Source organism: Poecilia latipinna, unplaced genomic scaffold (genome assembly GCF_001443285.1).
Source record: "Poecilia latipinna isolate Pla-1442-1.1 unplaced genomic scaffold, P_latipinna-1.0 Scaffold58, whole genome shotgun sequence".
NCBI classification, from domain to species: domain Eukaryota; kingdom Metazoa; phylum Chordata; class Actinopteri; order Cyprinodontiformes; family Poeciliidae; genus Poecilia; species Poecilia latipinna.
The window spans coordinates 497799-519362 of NW_015112674.1; the positions used below are offsets into that span (position 1 = coordinate 497799).

Sequence of the window (21564 nt, forward strand, 5' to 3'; positions counted from 1 at the left end):
TCAGTATACTCAATATCAGTATACTCAATATAGAACTTCTATATAAATCATGCAAATCTTTTTCTCTTTATTTGTTCTCTTTCCTTGCGTTTGCCTCGGCCCTTTCTAATGCTGCCCTGGGCAACTGCCCCTACAGCCCATATCAAGAGCCGCTAATGAACAGCAGCACCCAAATAAAATGTAGCCGATGTTTAACGGTATACATTTCCAGGACTCTGTTTTCCTTTTATAATATTTCCAGAGATCACTCTTTGAGCTTGATGTTTTCTACCAAAGCATAAGCTGGTCTCATCAGGTTGCTGGTCACCGACCGCCTGTGCCTGTCTGCGCTCTCCTCTCCTCCTCTCATCTCTCCTGTGCCTTTGCGTAAACGCGCTCGATGAGTGAATCAAGTCCCTCCCAGATAGAAGCTGAGAGGAACACTGCCGTCAGAGAGCCTCTCCCGTTTGATGCCAGAATTTTCTTACAGCCGTTCGAAAAAATATCTTCTTTTGTTTTTCTTTTCTGAAAAGAAAAGAAAAGTCCCACAGACCGTGGGAAACTTTGGATCACCGCCGCGGACTGTACGTTACGCACGAAGCCGAACCTTCAGCCGCACACCATGAAGGTAACCTTTGGCGCTCTGGTCATCACTGCCGGGGTCTGCGGCGTTCTCAGCTTCGCCTTTCTGGCGACTTCCCTCGGAACCGATTATTGGTACATCATAGAGATGAACCCAATGAACACGACCGAGTTTGAGGATATGAGCTCTCACTCGGGATTGTGGCGCATCAACGAAGGTAATCTGCGCCTTTAAACGCACCGTCCAGGAGGTCTAGTTAAATCACAGTGGAAGAATGCTGTGGCTGTTTTTTTTCCCTTTACATCCAGGAGGGAAGATGCATCCTGACTCCATTGATTCATTTGCAGCCGATTCCTCCAAATACACCGAGACCGAACTGCGCATGCTGAGTGAGACTTAAGCTTTATTTCCTCACAAACTCTCTCTTTCTGTGTGTGTGTGTGTGTGTGTGTGTGTGTGTGTGTGTGTGTGTGTGTGTGTGTGTGTGTGTGTGTGTGTTTTAGCTCAATCCGTGTGTTTCCGCTCCAGGCATGCACAGAGCCATCGTGGTGATGCTGCCGCTCAGCCTGGTTCTCCTGTTGTTTGGGGGAATCTGCGGACTGGTCAGCGCCCTGGCTCAGAGCCCCGTCCTGCTCACCGGCACGGCCTGTTACTTCTTCATCAGCAGTAAGTTACAACTGAAAGAGCTGAAGCTCAACAAACTGGAACATCAACAAAAAGTTGTTTTATTCCGAAGAATAAACTACATTTCATAAGATTCTTTTCATCGTGCAGAACATGTTTCACACGTCTGTTGTTCATTTTGATGATTATGGCTCAGATCTAATGACAACAAAAGAACAAAATCAATTTCTCAGAAAATTGGAATATTAAATAATACAAATTAATGTTTTTTTAACGCATAAATTTTATGACAGCTAAGTTAGCTACAAAGGGACATTCCTAAAGATGCTAGCATTTCACAGACTGCCATATTCAAGCATATTAATAGAAAACTACGTGGAAGGAAAAAGTGTAGACAGTTGTTTTGTTTTGCTTTTCTTTGTTTTTAATTTTAAAATTAAGGTCTCTGAGGTCTGGAGGAAGAATTGAGAGGAACTGAACCCAAGTTTCTTGAGGTCCAGTGTGAGGTTTCAGCAGTCAGTGATGATTGTTTGAGCCATGTCTCCTTCTGGTGTAGATCCACTGGGTTTTATCAAGTAAAGTTGAGAATCGATGAGAACACATCAAGAGGAAGATGAGAACCAGTACTGCAGACGAGCTGAAGCCGGTTGGACGTCTTCAGCACCTCAGCAGAGCTCTGGCTTCCTGCCTCCATGTCGTACTGCGCTGAGATGATCTACCTTATGCTGCATGGCAGCAGGCCCACAGCTTTGTGTTAAAAATCCTTTCTCATCACTCTTATGAAACATTTGTAGAATTTGAGAAGCAATATTTTGAGTTTCCAGTAGCTATAAACCAAAATCATCAAAAATGAACATAAATTAAGACCTGAAAATATCACGATGTGTGAAACAAATCTCTATAACATATAGTAATTCAACCTTTTTAATTGGATTTGTGTCATAAATTAACTTTTAGATAACATTTTTAGACATAATGACTAAACTGAATCGTCATAGACGGTAAAAGACAAAAATATTTTATATGGTTTACTCATTCTAACAAGCAAAACAGTGAAAATCTGCTCTACAGACTAAATAACTCCAAACTAAGGCTGTAGGGTTGTAAAGTTTGCACCTTGTATGATGAGAGATTCTCGCCTCATATGTCACCCTGTTGCTGTTATGGGAGCAACCAAGTTACATAAAAGCAGCAATAACACATCACAATAAGCATGAGACCAGCTCTGCTTCGCATCACTGTGGCGTAGAGTCAACAGAACACGTCCAGCTGCGGTTTTTCAGTTTGGAGCCTGGATGGAGGCTGAGAGGCTGAGAGGTCGTTAAGGTCACTGCGGTGGGGCCGGTGGAACACGTGGCTCCACGCCTCTGTTCTGCTCAGTGTTTGATGATCCAAACATGTCTCTAATGACATGAGCTGTTCTGATCACACGCCCCGGTGTGTGAAGTGTTGTATAAAGCCTCCTGTGGAGACGAGAGTACTTGTTCAAAAGGTGAAACCTGATCCCAACACCTCTGTTTAGTTCTGGTTGGTTTTCCTCCATCCATCCGTCTTCCCCATCCTAAATTTGCAAATTAATATCTTCAAATGAGTGTCCTTTGTCCGTTTGTGTAGCTGCTGTTGTTTCTCCAATCTAGAGGTCTGAACATTCCTCACTGCAGTGGTGTGTTACCCCACTGAGTGTGTGTTTGAGTGTCTTATCCTTGAAATGAATCGTTCAGAGAGAGCTGTTGGGTTTTATGTCATGCTTGGAACATATCCTTCTTAGTTTCTCAGAATCTCCAGCCACATCCTGTGATGAACTTTCCTTCTCCTTTTATTTTCTCCTTCATTAGGGTGAGTTGTGTGTTGATGTTTGAAGTGTGTTTCTCGTCCTTCAGTTCCTTCCTTGTGGGGATCTGGTCGACTCTGTGCCACAAGGTTTTAGTGACTGAATGTTTTTTGTTCCAGTGAGTGGTGAGATTCAGAGAGTTTATAGAAAACTGGGTGGTTTTCTGTCTGAATGTATGCCGGACGATGCAAAAGGATAGTTTGTTGTCATGCCATCCTCCCTTGTAAACTTGATTTTTTCTTCACTTGGTAAAGGCTTCCACTTCTTTGGCTTCGATTTTGACCAAGGTGTCATTCTCTTATCTGAACCAGTGGCTACGTTTCCTGACAGTTTCCCTCTGTGAGCAGTAGAGGTGATAAAAGGACGGAACATCAAATGATGCAAACTCTTCTCCTGGATCTTGTCTCACTGTATCTGTGGCGTTGTGCCTGTAATGTGGGGAGAGGCACTGCTACGCGTTCACACAACATATTTAACAACGAATGAATTCAGTAAACATTTTAACAGTGATGTGTGGCGTTTATTTGCATTCCGGTGTTAGACTGTGAAGCTTAGGGCTACAGAGGAGACTTGTAAAAAGTGCTGGGCTGTGAAGATTTATTTAATTCAAAGAAATTAAATTAGGTGTTCTCAGCAGAAAAAAGGTTAGGAAATAATTTGAGCAAGTTAGACAAGTTTTTAAAACTAAATCCGTGGATTGGTTATAGTAAAACATTGTGTGATGTGGGCAAAAACTACATTTTTGTTGGTAGAAATGGGAGGGAATCTAACTGCTGACCACTGAGGTGGATTGATCATCTTTTGAGCTTTATGCACAGCCAGAGGTACGGAAACCTCTTCACTGCTGGGTGAAGGAATGGATGTGTGACAAATGTTTGGCACCACAGAAGAGACTGCTTCTGTGGTGCTCTGTTTTCTTGCATTGAAAGAGTTGATTTAAAGTTCCAGCACAAGCAGCGTCTCACAAGATGAAGAGAATATTTGTGGGTTATGTGATCAACATGAAGACCTCAGTCAGAACAAACACAATCAAGATGACGAGAAAAACTAACTTCAGTCTGTTCTTATGGGCGGATGTGAATCTCCCACCAGGGCCTCTACCAGCCATTCTAACCGATTCCTACGTTTTGGTTGTTGGTAAAGTTTACTCTGACTGATCTTAACACTGTTATGTTAATGTGGGTATTTCTGGTAATCAGATTACTGTTGGATTCATAAAGCAATCTTCTGAGCTTGTGGCACACCTCGTCCAGCTTGATCTCTCCTGCCTTATGACCTCCATAAAGAGAACCTTGTGACAGACAGACACTTACCTACAAAGACTCTTTATAGTCTTCCCTTAATAGTCGGCGCATGGTGAGGGGCAGGATGGGGTGAAGGTTTGAATCCGATTACAACCTTTTTGTGAACATTTTGACCGTCTAACGTTGAGAAAGCCGATTTTTTTTGATCATCAGTTGCTACTTAGTTTAAGCTAGTATTTACTAATAACCTTTAAAGAAATACGCATAATGTGTTTAAGCATCAAAGAAAACAACATCAGAATTCAACAAAAGTTGCATTCTGATGCATTTAAAATATGCTCTTCTTGTGTTTTTATTTCTCACAAATAACTGAAAAGTATTCACCCCCCTGGGATGTTTTACCCTTTTACAAATCAATCACAATCGACAAAATGTGGCATTTTTTTTGACAAAGGAAATGGCAGATTTAATGTTAATGTGAAAACCAATTTCTACAAAATAATGAGAATTAAATAAAAACAATTAGCATTAAATAAGTGACTGTATAAGTATTCCCCCCTTCACATCAGTAAGTGGTAAAAGCAGCTCTGGCAGCGATTAGAGCTCACAGTGGATCCGTCTCAGTCAGGCTGCAGCTAAAACCGATGAAATGATGAAAACTGAAACTGAAAAAAACATTTTTGAACTGAAATAGATAAAAACAGTCATAAGTATGTCATGCTCTAAGGAACACTGAAATTATAGATGTAATATGCTTCGCTTTAGTGTTTATGGATCTATTTGTTAGCCTTTCAAATTGATGTGAAATACATTCTTTTTTTTTACCCACACAAGAAGTTTACATGATCATCTGTCGGCAAATTACGGCACTCCATCAGATAAAGTTGGAAGAAAACAACAGTTAGTCATCATTGAACAATAACTGAATACATTTTTTTGAAAATGGAATCTTCTGTTGGGTATTCATTACCCAACCAATGAATAATCATTATACAGTACTTTGATGTTTTTGAATTCTTAAACTAAAATTAATCAAAAGTATGAAAAATCTAAAACAAACAAACAAACAAACTAACTAACTAACTAACTAACTAACTAACTAACTAACTAACTGACTGACTGACTGACTGACTGACTGACTGACTGACTGACTGACTGACTGACGCTTCATCCAGAATTGATCAGGATAAAGGCAATATACTTGGCTTCCAGCAGCACTATGTCATGCAATAAGACGGTCATAAAAAGTAATGAAGTTCTTTTTAATGTGCTACAATATGAATTAAAAAAAATGCACATTTTTTAGCAACCAATGCGCGATCAAACCATCAGACCGGCAGACTCATCTAACCTCTCCAGAGAGACATGATTACAGCTTGTTGGCTGCCATCATAACGGTTTCCTATTATTACAAATAAAGTCTGAGACAGTTTCCGTCAGAAAGGAGAGGAGGAAATGTTCAGCAGGGATCGAAACATTACAGAATTCAAAGGATTTGCCCTGAACTCCTGGTTTTGTGGAGCTGGTGTGGTTTCATGCTTCCTCCGTTATTTTTGTGCCACGAGGCGAATGATGCAACTACTCCTCACCAATCATCAATCACCAAGAGAAAAGAGCATTTTAAGATCCAGGAAGCAGATTTGTGTTGTGTAGACTGCAGCATAGATGTAGCCGTGTAGTTACTAGCTCTGTTTCATGCTGTTGTTACAAATGGGACTGTTGTCACAGCTTCAACATCTTTATTCCAACATGAATCTGCTGGGATCCGAACCGTTCCATTGTGGCTGTGAGTGAGAGTAAATAAGTACGAACATTCTATTCATAAAACAGATAAAAATCTTATAGTTCTTCACAAAGACAGAGCGTACAAGTTGTTGTTCTTGGACTACAACTTCATTGGGACTACAAGTAGAAAAATGGAGTTCAAGTGGTGTGGAGTGTTAGTGTTTGGTGATAAAAGTGTGTTGGAGGTTTGGTTTGTTCATCCTCATGGTTGCTGGGTTTCCAACACGGCTCGTCCTAACTGGACTGGTTCGTGTTTTCCTTTCAGATGGACGGCCACTTCCTGGTAGGTTTGTAGAAATGCCACTTCTTCCATTTTCAGATGGTTGACTGAACAGAGCTATTATGATTTATATTGTTTTAAATTGAATAAACACAAATTCTCCTCAAATTTTCTATCTTTTCTTGCGCACCAGATGCTCTTGGTAGCTAACCAAGCAATTTCAACAAACTCAAACAGGAAGTTGAATTTTTATTTATTTTTTTGTAGTCATTCTCTATAAATATAGAGAATGACTTGGTGGGGAGGAGAAAGAATCTGGTGCGCCAGAGTTGCTGTCTGGTGCACATAAGAAAGCATTTGGTCTTCAAGAGATACTGACTGGTTCACATGAGAAAGTATCTGCTGGAAACAAGAAAGTATTTATGTATATCACTGAATACAAATAAATGCTGCACTTTTTAGATTTGCATTAATGAAGAAAATTGAAAACAATGAATCCGTTTTTCCTTCCACCTTGTCAGGTGTTTTTATAAGATTCTATCAGGTTGAAATCCAGGCCATAATTCTGGTATTTGACAGGTAAAGGTGAACCATTTAACTTTAACAGGAATGTCAACACTTTTCTTTACATCATAAACTAAATGACTACAATCCTCCTGATAAGCAGAGAGGTGATGAGTTTGACACCAGCTGATGTTAAATACTGTTTACATCCCAACAACAGAAAGCGACGTCGTACTTTTTCCCCCACCTGACAGACGTAAAGTTGACAGACCGACATGAACCCACATCGTTAGCAACTTTTGTTTCTGAAGCAGAGGAAGACAGCCAACTTCTGTCCTTCCTGTTTGCTTCCCAGCAGCGTCTTCGTCCTTTTCTCTCTTCCTCCAACTCATTGCCGTCAAGAGCATAACAATGAGACATCAGACTCGGTTCCTCATCACATCCCCCTCTCTGTTGCGCCTCAGGGTGTAATTGTAATAAAATCTTGATTAGTCACCACCCTGGGTAGCTCCACTCGCATCCACTGAAACCAGGAGCACGCTGTCAAAATTAAAACGGTTTCCAATAGCAACACAGTGAAAACCAGTTGGTCTTGCTTTCTTTCTATGTAGATAAGGGAGGCTAATATCGCACACATCAGTGCATTTCCTGTCTCTCAATATGAGATTTCTGCCAGCTTGATTCTTGTCTCTTAGATTAGCGCTCTTACCGCCAGGTCCCGGTGATGTCAGAGTCCACAAACTGATTAAAAAAGGTCTTGACTGGAGGATGTGGAGCTCCCACGGTTTTAAATGTTAAATCACATATATGGGTTATTGTGTTGATGGAATAATAAGCAAAAACCTCTAAATTAGTCTTTTTTGAAGACTAATTTAAAAATAATTTTAACGTAAAAAAAAAAAAAAATCAGTATTGATTGTGTGTTAAAGTTCATTTCAGTACATACATATTTCCCAGGTCCTGTGATGCGGCACATCGTGGAATAATTTGACTCTGTCTCTTTAAATTGATCCATTCCTGCTCCTGATTAGCGATCTGTATCTGACCAATCGGCTTACAGCAGCGCTAGCCACGCCCACTAAATTCAATTCAAGTCAAATCAGTTCAGTCTATTATGCTACAGCTAAGCAGACAGTCAGAGCAGATGTAGCTTTTTTGGAGGGCAAAACATGAATAAAAATGATAAAAAACTTAAAGTGAACAGTTTAAATAGCAGTAGATAATGTAAACTGGAGAAGAAAATGTGGAACAGTAGTCAGTTTGTCCTTCATGCTAGGATTATAGCATCATAACTGATAGCATAGATCAGGATAAGCTACCCTCAAGAATGAGGCAATAGAGACTCTCATAATGATTACATAATCTATTAAATATATATTTCCGTGTAGACTCAGATGAATTAAAAGTCAATAAATCCACACATCACATTTGATCTCTATCAATAATATTTCTAAAAAGGACCTACCTTCTATTTGCTAAAACTTCCATAAATATTTTACAACTGAATTAATAATTCTATGGCTGCACTTTATCTGACAGTATTAATGGATCATAATGGGTCGGCCTTGTGCAGACTTTCTCATGAGAAGTACTAGATGTTTATTTGTTGCGTAGATTATCTGCTCTCTCTCAAAATAAACATTTGTGTCTGGAAACCTAAAAAAGAAATGAAATGATATTCCTTTTTTTTCTGTTTGCTTCCACATCCAGGCCTGCTGACTCTTTGTGGTGCGAGTCTCTACATTGTCTACTCCTACCAAGCTCTGACAGAGACGAAGCGCCTGGTGGGGCCGGAGGGCCTGGCTTACATCCACACCTCCTTCGGCTGGTCTCTGGGCCTGGCCTGGCTCTCCTACGGCCTGGAGCTGCTCACCGGAACTCTGATGCTCATAGCCGCACTAAAGGCCAGGCTGCGGCAGAGAGGGACCAGTAAGGCCTGACGCTGTCTGCCGCGCCGATCCCTGAACGTCCCAAACACAAACTGAAGTGGTGTGGGCAACTTGCATTTTTATTTTATATTTTACTTTTTTGTAGGTGGTGCAAGAATTTCACAGGAACAGTGATTGAGCTGTGAACAATTGTGCCCCCTTGTGGTCCCTTCTCATTTTGGAGTTGTTGATCATGGTGTTTTATTCGAGTATACATGTAAAAAGCTAAATCTGTAAAGTTGTCCACTCTACAAACCTTTCCTCTGTTCTCATCATTTTATGAGTCCTATTTGCTGTTTTCAGTTGAATAATGAAAACAAAGTGTTGCTATGTAAGAAGTGCTAAAGAATTATTATGTATTTTTCTCACATGTAATAGTTAAAAAATTTCCACACTGCAACATTTTTGCTGCTTTCGGACATTTCAAGACGGTTTTCACTTGATTTATATGAGTGTTCATACTTTAACCTTACTGTTGGGTTGCAACCACAAACATCAATGGATCTTTTTGGTAGTGTATGATTGCAAAGTAGTTTTTAAAAATTATGAAACTCTAAAAACTGTGCCCTCCATTTGTACTCTGCTCCCTTGAGTCGAAAATCCTGATGGTGTGATTACTGGAGACTAAATTTGTCACCCGAGAACACAAAGCCTGGTCTCTCTATGGGACCAGGCTTCGGTCCCCACATATATATATATATACATAAATTCTAAAGTAAACTAGAATTCGTATCACACAAAATGTACCTTTAAGTTTGAAATAATGCCACTGCTATGAACAAACTAGTGAATTCAGGGATGAACGATTAACTCGAGTCTCAGTGAGAAACGTTTTTAACTTTGCTTGTTTACAATGCTCTGCTCACACTGCAGTAAGTCTTGTTATTCTTTTTCATTTACAAATATATTTAAGAAAGGGCTGGATATGAGAGCAGAATGGATTCTCGTTGCTCTCTGTTTTCATCACACGTCACGGCGGCTCTGTGCCACACTGATAGTTCACACAGCAGCAGAGAGGAAGAGGAGGGTTACGGTGAGCTTCCTTCTTCTTGTTTTTTTCTTGCTTTATTCTTGCTTGTTTCTCTTTAGTCAATGTTGATAGTTAAGTGTTGCTTACAGTTAGTTTGTTACCTTAACTGTTATATTTAATTTGAAATTAGGATTTTGTTTCTACCAAAGCAACTATAATCAACTTTTTTCCTCTACTGTTTATTATATTTTCCTTTTATTACAAGTAACACTAAAATGTTAATGCATTCAACATTTGTATGTAACAAAAAAAAACTACATGGGTATCTGACATTTATGTATTGAAATGTTATATTTTATCAAAATATATACGTTTGTGCTGTAAACACATACTGCAGTTATTTACTTAATAAAGATAATTCAACTTTTTTGTGAATGTCACCCATAGAAACTATGAAAATAAAACTGTTACAAACGAAATGGCTTGTTCGTAGAAAATTTACATTTTACAAAATGGATCATTTGAGAGACATTTGACTAACAGTAGGTTTTCACTATTTGAGTTGTGAATCTCTGTACCTCCTCCAGAGTCATCATGGGTTTCTTTGCCATTAACCTTTCCAAAGTTTTATAAGGTTCTGTTTCCAGTGACGGCATATTAGAGATAATATAGGTACAAAGAAAGGGAGGGCAGGAGTAAATTTCTGCCAAAACATTCTAAGTAAATTTTGAGATGAATCTCAGAAAAAAAACTGACAAATATTATTGATTTTCAAAAGTCAAAACATATTAGACTTTTGAAATTAAGAAATTTCTCTTTTTCTTTATCTAGAAAATTTCTGAGACTTTTCTTGCAAATTTTTGAATTTTCAAACTCAGAAGTTTCCTTGTTTTTTCTTGAAAATTTCTGATATTCTCAAAATGTCAGGATTTTTTGGTGGAGATTTTCTACATGTTTTCTATTTACAGTGGCCCCAATACGCCGCCGTAGTTTCCTCAGCTGTGGACTGCACAGCGATCAAAGCTTATTTCATCTAACGTTGGGATAAAAAACCCTTACAGCTGTGCATATAGCAGAAAATAAGAGTTTGAGCAACAGCATTTAGATCAAAGGTGAGTTTGGAAGCTTGAACCTTGTTGTTGTGGGCTGAGTGGCACCGTATGACCTTTGACCCAACTAGATTTCTGCTGCTGGCATCCATCCTGAATCTCACAGCTTTGTGAACATTTCTCAGAAACGAAGCCCCCACCCCACCTCCACCACCACCATATGTTTTTCAGAGACGTGGAAACATGAATAATATAATCTCCCTGCCAGCAAAACATGCAGTTGAAGGCCTGCGCTCTCCATCAGCATGAGGTCAGGGTCAGAGGCTCGGATAGTTTGGGGCATCGGAAGAACTACGGAAGCCAGGAAAGAAATTTTAGTTTATTTTTTCCCTAAAGACCCATTACTTAAGTTTGACTAAAAGTTCTTTAAGCATATGACCTTACAAGCAACATGTACCTTCAAAAAAGAATGCAGAAATGTGTGAAGCATTAAATTTGATTTATTTTTTGTGTTTTCCCATTTCAAAATGTGTTCTCAGAAGCATCATGTGATACCAAGCTAGCTTTTTAAACTATGAACGTCAGCAATACTTGTTATAGTTTGCCATGTTTTGCTATAGCGTAGCGGCACGTCTTACTTTAAATATGGGGCCAAAGCTTTTCTTGAGAAAAAAAAATCAAATTTCAAAGAAAAAGTTTCAGAATTCTGGGAAAAAGTCAAAATTCTCAGAATTCTGACTTTTGATCTCATGAGATTCATAGAAATCTTTAATTTTTTCCAGTGGCTATAACCTTTTTCTGTAGTTTTCATATGTATTCTGCCAAATTACATCAATGTGAAATGATGTTCAGCATTATTTAACTCCAAGTACTCATTGACTGCAGAGGCAGCTTTTTATTCATATTTAAGGAGTTTATTAATGAGTTTCATTAATACATTTAACTACAACTGGTCCTTTTAAAACAGTCATAATCTTCATACGGCCCAAATTAAAAATCAGTTTGACATCGATGGACCAGAATGTAACATGTTGGATCATTTCTATTTGAAAATCAGGAAGGAATGTGGAGGAACAAAATGTTGTAAATTTTAAAATTTTGTACAAAATTTCATCAAAGACAGAGCGCCTGACACATTTAGAAGGCAGATAGATTTTATTCCTTATTTTACATCAGCTATACAGTTTTCATGTGAATAGATGAAACAGTACAGAAATGCAGCAGAGAGCAAACATACTGTCGCAGCACAGATAAGAGTCAGTGGTGTTACCATAACAATGCTCTGAGATTTGTAGCATAAAAAAAAGGTTTTATTCGAATGTGGAGAAATAACTTGAACATTGCTGTCAATTAAAAGGTACAGTAGGTCGTTTTAAATTTCGTCCACAAAGGGAGTTGTTTTGAGGTTACCAGAGGAGGCCATCGTCTTCTTGCCCGTCACAAACTTCTTGGCAGCCTGGGAGGAGAAGGAGAGCAAAAACAGGAACAATGGTGACCAAATGTTTTTCTGAACTGTGACATCATTCAATCATTTTATTGGTTCTATTTGTATATTTTTGCTGTTTTTACCTTCTAGATTAGTTTGTATGTTTTAACGTAGCGTGTGCTAATTCCATAAATATATAGTTTCTTGCTGTTCACATAACACCAGCGCAGGACTTATGTCTTCATCTATTATTTTAAAACCTGAGCCTCATCAGTAGGTAGCAGATATTTATAAATGATAACTGAGACTGAACTATTTGGCTATTATTTTCTTGATAATCAAGTGGCGCCCTGACTTGGTCATTTTGATCTAAATTACTAGCATTATTCAAAATTGCTCTAAGCAATGATTATTATTCAAAGCCAAAACTGGAAGATGAAGCAGCAGCTGAAATGAAAGGTTTCAACCTCCAACATTTTAACCCATCACATAAAAAAATAAAACACAAAATCTTACATTTGCAACATCAGTCAGGGAGACATTGTCGATGTTCTTGGAGATTTCTTCTTGAGTGTGGTAGGATCCATCAGCCAGAGCCTGAGAGCCCATGGCCTCCAGCAGACCCTCAGATGTTTCCAGAGACATCAGGAACTGACCTTTTAGCTGAGCCCTGAAGAGGAAAAAATAAATGTGTACTGGTTTAGAGACAAAAAAAATTGATAGTCATGTTTTACCTTAACCCTCCAACTGTCTTAAGAGACTGGGTCAATTGGACCCCGCAAGTTTTCTATGATTTTTTCTTTTTTTTTTTTTTGGTAGTGGTTTCGGGAACTGACGGTCTGACGGGACAGAATAAAAATAAAATAAACAGAATAAAAACCCCCAGCATCAATCCTTGCACTGGGTTACTAATAAAATCACAAGGTGTTCCATCAGTTGGACGACATCAAGTGTAGTTCAAGTTCACCTCTGAGAGAAAGAAACCCCATGTCTGTACTTTAGACACCAGTTGAACCATAAGCATGAGAAAGACAACGGCTTTGTCCTACTGTGTAAACTGAGTCTGGTTTGTTTCAGACTGACCATTTTTACAACAAATGTCAATAACATCAGTTTTATCTGGTACTCATGATTAGAATTTGTTAAAGTTAAAGTTGAAAACAGGATCAGGTGCTGAGTTTTGATTGATTTAAAATATGACAGAAACTTTCTTTTGCTCATAAAAAAATAACTTTTACTTAAAGTAAAATTTTTATGTGGTAGTTTTCAACTTGTATTTGAGCAACTTATTACACTTATAACTTTCCTTGTATTTAAGTTGATCAAAGTAACTGTACTTTTCCTTGAGTATGTTATTTTTGTACCCTCTCAACTGCTGGTGGAACACAACCTAAGCTCCTTTCTCAACCAGCTGTCCATGTGTTTCTTACTTGGCCCGAGTCAGATCAGCAGCTGTGACTCCTCCATCAGCAACAGCCTTAACCTGGGTCAGGGCGGCCCTGACCACCTGACAGGACAACAGAGCACATTAGAAATCAGGACGGAGCATTAGGGCCAGCAAAACGAAAAAAAAAAACAACAATTTTAATTCTGAGAATAAAGTCAGAACATTAGGAAAACATATTTTAGATGAATTCCAACACGAAAAAGCAGACTTACCACTGCGTTAAATGAGAAATGTTAAGAATTTTAAGGAGCTTGATTTTGGTATTGGTTTGACAAATGAGGACATCTTGACAAAAGAACTTCAGCTTTATCAATCTTAACTTGTATCAAAGAGTTTCTTTTCTTTAAGAATGACTTTTTTCCTAATAATTTTACAACTTTTTTTCTGGTAATATTGTGTCTTAATTCTTGTAATTACATTTTATATTCTTAGTCTGACGCCAATACTCAGAGATGTTGATCTATTGATCTGTTGGATAAACATACATCACCAGCCGCTGCAGCCTGGGAGATGGTGTAGACCCCAAACAGACCGGAGTCAGAGTAGCTGGCATGGAAAGCGCTCACCTGGGAAAAAGAAGGGAAAAATCTGCTTTAATAACCTCACATAAAGACCTTCAGTCAAGTCGATTCATGTTATGTTTATCAAAGTGAGGATATCAGAAACTTGTGCTTCTACATACACTTTTTCAGTCTACATTTTGTGTTCTTACCATTGACAGGAAATTTAAATATTATAAATCTATTCCTGTACCAGTTTTTTTTTTTTTTTTTTTTTTTCTTCTTTTTTGACTTGGGTATGGAAAAGTTAAAAATGACAGAAAATAAAAAGCAGATAAATAAACATGTTGAAACTATGGTAGATGTAAGGTCAGGGCGATAAATGGATTGATCAGATTTGCTGTTTATGAGGAATTCATTTTTGGAAAACAGCCTCGGGCGCCGACCCGGCCAGCGCCGCCATCTTGTTTTACTGATGGCTGAATTCAGGTCAACTCTCGAAGGAGATGACTGAAATACAAGCAAGTTTTCAAAAAGATTTTGTGTAATTTGTAAGTACTTTATTTTAAAAAATGATAAAGAAAAAAAAATGTTGGTTTTATTTTTAAGTCTTATCCCCCAGCACTTTAAAGACTGCATGACAAAGTGACTGCCACTCACATCAAAGGGGTCAGCAGTTGCCTTGGCGACCCCTTGGACCAGCTTGCTGGAGCCGCCGGAGCCCCTCTTGATGTGCGGACCGGCTCCCAGGACGTGCTGCAGCACGCTGAACGCCAGGGCTTCCCCAGTGCCGGCTGCAGCCGACTGGCTCACCACGGCAGAGTGGACCAGGCTGCTCAGGCTGGACAGACGGACCTCTCCTGTGGACCACAGCTACAGGTCTGTACAGGAACTACAGGCCCCAGGGGGTCCAAATGGATCATCATGCTGTTGCGGCGCTGAGCTCACCTCCGCGGTACAGCGCCTTGGCCCCGGAGGCTCCGGCTCCGCCGCGGATGTTGAGGAACTGCTCCCCAACCTGCTTCAGCACAGAGTGCTCCACACCTGGAGGACCAGAGGCCAGAGGACAGCACAGTCACAGCTCTGGGCGGGAGAAAACCATAACCTACAACTACTGTGAAGACTCCATTTACAGGTTGGCACCTCTGGTAAAGACGCATAAAAAAAATCCTGAAAAGAAATTAATCTGTAGCCCCATCAGAAACTCTAAATCATTAATGTTGATTTCATGCCTGGTGAATTTGGTTCACTTTCCACCCAGCTTCACTTTCCTAGTAGATTCTGCCAAATATTGCTGTCTAACATCCTGGTGTTTGAAAGGGATCTTGGAGGAAAAAGGGACCCACAGCATCACAGAACCTCCAATGAGGTGACACTAACAGAGTTCGTTTCCTGCCAAAATGTTACAAATACAATATATTTCACAAACTGTCCTTGCGTACAAAAGAATGTGCAGCAACTTTCAACAGCAGAGGGCACTGTTGAGACACCTGAAACCTGCTACATGCTATATAACTACATACTTTATAAAATCTATTCCATCTAACCACAGGTTTCAGTTGTCTTGATGGCGCCCCCTGCTGTCATAAGTGTCAATGACTTTTTGCAGAACCTTGTTGCAGTGTGTGTTTGTGCGCAGAAGATGTGATTTGTGTGAGAGGAGACACTTTCTGAAACATGTTTTACCTGTTTGTAACATTCTGGCAGGAAATGAACCCCATAAATACTTCCTTGACACTCGATTTCAGACAGAGCACTGACTTGATAGTGTGTTAAATTGTTTCTTTTACTCCTTCCACCGTGTTTGAGGTTAAATTATACTGAGAGGCATGAGATGCTTTTCCTTTGTTTCATGCCAAAGTCTGTGGCTCAAACTCAATCTTTTCCTCAAAAGCAGGAGCTTTTAGCAAACCTTAATATTTGTGATGGAAGGACAGACACCTTAATTATTGCCTTGCTCACCATGTGTTGGCTCCTCATCAACCTCAGTATAAATAGAATAAAAAAAACAAAAGTGATAGATGATATTTCTTAATGTGGGATTCTTCCCCCTAAAGAATTTGGATCTTTCTACATTTCTCGGTGTGAGATTATGTTCCTGTTTTATGTTTTTTGCCAGAGGTGTCCACAAACGCAGCCAATAGGCTTTCACAACACCGTTGGGTTAAATGACGACGATCTTACCAAGTCCTACAAGAGCCATTCTTGCACTTGTGAAATTGTTTTGAACAAACTGGTGAAGCTGAGGAAACAGAAAACAAGTGGATGAGGAACAGGCCTCCTCAGGCCGGCGTTTCAGAACGGGCAGTGAGAGAGCGCGAACTGACTCACGTGTTCAGAATGGATGTGGTCAACCATGTGGTCTGGACAGTACAGGGAGTTACACAGAGCATTCTTATAAGCTGCTGCATGGAGAGCTTCGACCACACCTGGACAAGGACACAGAGCAGAAACACACAAACTGGATTTAATGTCTGGAGAAACCAGAGAACTTTTACTGAAACACGGATTTCCACATCTATTCTACACAGTGACATCATCTCTCTAGTGTAATGACACCACAGTGCTCACCTAGCTGGGGGTTCTGTGCAGCCTGTGCTTTGTCCAGCTTGACCCTGGATGTGAGGTCAGACACCTCCCAGGGACGGAACTCGGGAGCCGTTGTCACGTTGATCAAAAACTCCATCACTGTGTCGCTGCGGAACAATCAGGATGGAGGCAGGAAAACGTGAGCAGCTTTCATTGCCGGCCTCTGAAGGACGTGCCAGACGGAAACACTTACATGTCGTCTCTCAAGCAGTCCACTACGTACATCATATTCTCTCTGGACGAACTCACACTGCAACAGAAACATCCAAAGATAAGAGCGCTGAGTGACTCTGGTCATGTTGTTTTCCTGTCAGTGGAGGGGGGGCAGGGGGGCACTGACCTCAGGTTGCCTCCCACCGCCTCGATGCCGCGGCAGATTTTGAACGCTGATGCTCCTTTGGTTGTCTAGAAGAAAATGAGCATAATATTATATGATAATACCATTAAAGGTTCTGTTCATACAGCACTACTCAGGACTTACAAAGGTCTTAAAAAGTTATTTAAAACAAAGGAGCACTTTAGAAAAAAAAATTCACCGTTAAAAATAATTACAGTATTTTGAAGGATAATAAATAAGTGATAAAATACAACTAAATACACAAATAAAAACAGTGTATGCACACACATGCCAAAGTGATACATTTATTCAGCCATGTTGGCACCTTTTTCCTTCCACACAACCTTCTGTGACAAAATTAGAATTTTCTGAGACACTGATTTGTGTTTTCTTTATATAATCATCAAAAATACAAAAGAAAAAGGCATTGACATATTAGTTCACTCTATGTGTAATAAATCATTGGACAACTTCATGAAATTATATTTTTTTAGCTGTACTTTAATATTTACACTATTAGAGCTACACAATATGGACTACAAAAAGGTTTTGCTATTTTCTGTATTGAAGAGTTTCGATAATTATCCCAATAAGGTTTAAAATTAAAAGTCTGGGTCTTAAGAATTACGACAAATTGACAAAGCATAAAAAAAAGTAAGAAAACATTGGTAATAAATGTAGCTTCATACCAGGTTGGAGGCCAGCCTGAGCAGGTGGGTGACACCTTGGTTGTCAGGGGTTTCATAGCGACAGCCGGCCCTGATGAAGACCCCAATTTTGGAGGCTGGGGAGTAATTCTCCAGAGACGTGATCACCAGTCCACTGGGCAGCTTGCTTACCTGAGCAGGGCGATAAACAGGGTTACTGTTTGCCAGACACACCACAGTGTCTGCCTATAAGCTTCAGCTTCTAGAATTATCTGCATGCTTAGGTGGACAATTCAGCATATTCAAACGAAAGCAGAACACAGCAGGATGAGTCCACCGCCAGTCTCATTCTGTATTGAGACATCCCAACATACATGAACGTCCTGGTAGGAGTGGGCAGCCCCCGGAGAGAGCTTCAGACCGACCAGAGGCTCGGTAAGGGACTGGCCCTTCCTGGCCTCGGCATAGAAGCGTCTCTGTGGAGGAGAGAAACACGTCAACACCTACTGACCTGCACATCCTGAGGCTGAAACCCAGTCACCTCCACCTTATGGGCAGCCTGGGCTGCATAAAGCCTCGTCTGGAAAAACAGAGAACATAGGAAGGCGGGACATTACAGCTATTGTGTTTCTGTCTCTGTGGTGGAAGAATGAACCACAGAGAACTCCTCCTGTGGAGAAGACCCTAACCCAGCTGGTGACCATACAAGTTTTTTAGTTGGCCAGATGGTCGGAGACTTTAAAAACAGCTGATCTTTATCTGAGTACCAAACACACCATGTCTAAGAAAAACACACTTCTTGTGGAAGTGTGAAACATACAAACTGCCATATTTTCACTGAGGGGTGATCCCACCAAAGCTGAAGAAGTTTTTTAAAAGGAAGCTGTTCCCTACTGCTCATAACCTTGGGCTACGTTCACACTGCAGCCTGAAGTGACCCAATTCCAATTTTTTGTCAAATAAGATTTTTTTTGCCGTGGTCGTTCACACTTCCAAATAAGTGCGACCTGTGTGTGTTCTCCAGTGTGAACGGGCAAACAACCTGAAGGTGTCCCGCATGCGCGGTAGAGGGCGCAATAACTTCAGCCTCCTCAATGTTTTGCAACCCGCCATAAAAAGAAGTGCTCAGTATTTGCAGAAGTAAACATGGATGGATGCTAACGGTGGAGCTTAGCTTACACATTTGAAGTTGTTGTCCGACCAGAGCAGCATATTAACAACTTAATCCTCATTATAATCCGTCATGGTGGTTGTTTTTCTTCCTGCTTGTGCGTTTCAGGATGCAGAATAGTGATGTTTGTTGAGTATCAGTGACGTTCAGGTCGGATGAATGTGACCTGAACATTAGGTCACATTTGAATCGCATATGTATCTAATACCCAAGTGCCCTGGGTTGCATTCGAAAAGAATCTGACCCGTGCTGTTCAGACTGTCATGACAGGGTCAGATACAGGTCACATAATGTAAAAAAATAAAATTGGAATTGGGTCACTCCAGGCTGCAGTGCGAACGCAGCCTTAGATCAACATTTAGCATTAAACTTTTTAATATTGACCTAGAGAAACTCCTGTCAGATTATAAATCTAGAACAAACTTAGAAAGTACTATCTACCTTATAGAATCAAACATGGAGAACCAACATCTAGTTTTATCAGATCAAGTATCCAGAGAAACCCCTACTAGTTTAGAAATTAAGAACTATTTATTCTTATTAAACATTGGGAACCAATATGTAGTTTTATACTTTTACCTTTTTGTCTTTCTTTTGGTTTGTTGTTTGTATTTTCTTCTAATTTATGTAAAGCATGACATTCTGCTTTCTGCTGTATGATGTTTTAATGTTTTCTGAACAGGTCTTTGTTGAAAATGAGAATTTGTTCTCAATCAACTTACCTGGTCAAATAAAGGTTACCATAAATAAAAATAAACAAAAATAAGTGACATCTCACAGCAAAAAGACAAGAAAAAAGAAATTGAGCCAATCTCCCAAAAATCTGTGATTAATGCATCTCTAACTGTATACATTACAAGACAGATCAAAGCACATGATGGTGTAGCTTGACAGTTAGCCCTGCAAGAGAAGTACATTCCCACAATGAAAAACATTCACTTGATCCTGCAGCTGGGAATGTTGAGCAAATGGTTATAGTTATGTATTGAATTCTAAAAAAGAATGATTCATAGGCCCTAAATTAGGTTTTCATCTACAGTTTAATAAATATAAACAAAACACTCAGCAGTTTAAAAATACCAATGCACCTGAATTTGGTTTGTGACAGGAAAGGGCCTAATTACAACTCAAATAGTCATCTCTGTTTTGATTATAAATAACTAATGCCCGTTTACAGCAAAACGTCTGGAGTGTATATTGAATGTTGTTCTCATAAATTAGGGGTGTCCAAAGTCGGTCCTCGAGGGCCGGCATCCTGCATGTTTTAGTTCTCTCCCTGGTTTTACACACCTGCATCAAATGATGGCTCATTAGAGGCCTAAGCAGAACACTGACTTGATGAGGAGGTTGTTACAACCACTAGGGAGAGAACTAAAACATGCAGGATGTCGGCCCTCGAGGACCGACTTTGGATACCCCTGTCATAAACTCATATAGACTACAGAAAGATATTGTAGTCAGCTAATAAATCAGTAGAAGATTCAGAAAAACCAGCCACAACATTCTAAAAGTGTAGACTAAAAGTAGACTTGGGAAACTGAAGTACAATGTAGGTAAATTTACACTGAATGTTGCCAAATTCCTTTTATATAAACCATTCTGACAACCATTCTAACAAATGGTTTTATATAAACCATTCTGACAGTAAGTTGACAGCTAAATCCGAACACAACATATGAAACAAGTCAACATACAAGACCCTAGCAGCTACGAGCTAGCTTTCTTTATGCTCCCAAAGAAATTTTCTGTTCTATAAGCGAGAAGTGAACCTAAACCTATTAATAAAAGCTACAATGTACACGGTATGTATGCGTTTATAATGTAACATTCCCAGGTTAGACTTAAAGCTAGCAGCTTCCTCGGCTGCTCTTCACCACAGCCTCCCTCGACAAGACCCCAACAGTTTTTATTTTTACCTCATTCAAGAATAAACCAAAAGAGCTCGAATGGGTGAACGTGTTCCCCCAGTATTCAGACATAAGCTACATGAAGTGAGCCCTCACCGATAGTTGACTGATTCCTCGGATCCCCTTCATCTCTCTCCTTCAGTTAGGACGAAAAACCAATATGGCCGCCTTCAAAGTGCCCTACCCAGAATGAACCGCGCGTTCTTCGCTCCCGAGGCCCGAAGCAGAGACGCAGTGAGGGCGAGCGCGCGCCCTCTCGTGTTGACATGAGAGTTGTGTGCAAACTACATGTTTCTGTGGTCGTTTTGACTTTTGTCTGTTTTAATTACATGAATTACACCGATTTTAGATTGGCCTGTATTAAGTATTAAGTACTGAAATAACAATATTAATTATAATTGAATGCCAAGACAAGATATTTCAATGTGTTTTTAGACGCCATGAGTTTATATGCGCTAATATTATTTGTTTGTTTTTATGCCAAGCTGTCTATGAAATGTAAAAAAACAAAAAAAACAAACAAACAAACAAACAAACAAACAGGCATCTAATTTAATATCTTATAAAACACGAAAACTTCTACAAAAATGACTGTAAATAATGTTCTTACTCCAAAATGATAGGTAAAAACATATTATTTATGATATTTTACATCCTACTTCTGTCACCCTTCAATGAAATTAACTTACACTACTTAATAATGTATAATATTTATATTGTTCACGTTATTTTCCACAGTTCTTAGCCCCACCCCTCTCGTGTTGACATGAGATAAGGTCATATACCAATTTAGTGACTTTTTATGTCTGATTTTATGGCATTT

The 21564-nt window shown here is 39.6% G+C and overlaps 2 protein-coding genes across 3 annotated transcripts; one reads left to right on the forward strand and one right to left on the reverse strand.

The window, feature by feature from the left end:
- The first annotated feature begins 296 nt into the window (after positions 1 to 296).
- On the forward strand, positions 297 to 8740 carry tmem235b (transmembrane protein 235b). The gene is made up of 4 exons (XM_015055676.1): positions 297 to 779; positions 871 to 951; positions 1091 to 1228; positions 8481 to 8740. Exons 1-4 carry the CDS (start codon positions 602 to 604, stop codon positions 8708 to 8710), a joined length of 627 nt encoding a protein of 208 aa, XP_014911162.1. The 5' UTR covers positions 297 to 601; the 3' UTR covers positions 8711 to 8740.
- Positions 8741 to 11853: 3113 nt separating this feature from the next.
- uqcrc2b (ubiquinol-cytochrome c reductase core protein 2b) lies at positions 11854 to 20945 on the reverse strand. Of its 2 annotated transcripts, none has more exons than XM_015055663.1 (14): positions 20838 to 20945; positions 18175 to 18243; positions 17706 to 17855; positions 17020 to 17084; positions 16873 to 16929; positions 16662 to 16786; positions 16422 to 16519; positions 16275 to 16332; positions 15039 to 15134; positions 14751 to 14950; positions 14076 to 14156; positions 13574 to 13650; positions 12660 to 12813; positions 11854 to 12173 (listed from the first exon to the last, which is right to left on the reverse strand). In XM_015055663.1, the coding sequence occupies exons 1-14, from the start codon at positions 20868 to 20870 to the stop codon at positions 12090 to 12092; spliced, it is 1347 nt and encodes a 448-aa protein (XP_014911149.1). In that variant the 5' UTR covers positions 20871 to 20945; the 3' UTR covers positions 11854 to 12089. The 2 variants fall into 2 exon arrangements, with proteins under 2 accessions (XP_014911149.1, XP_014911140.1); XM_015055654.1 differs by lacking the exon at positions 18175 to 18243 and adding an exon at positions 18038 to 18139 and having other exon boundaries at positions 20838 to 20927.
- Positions 20946 to 21564: the final 619 nt, after the last annotated feature.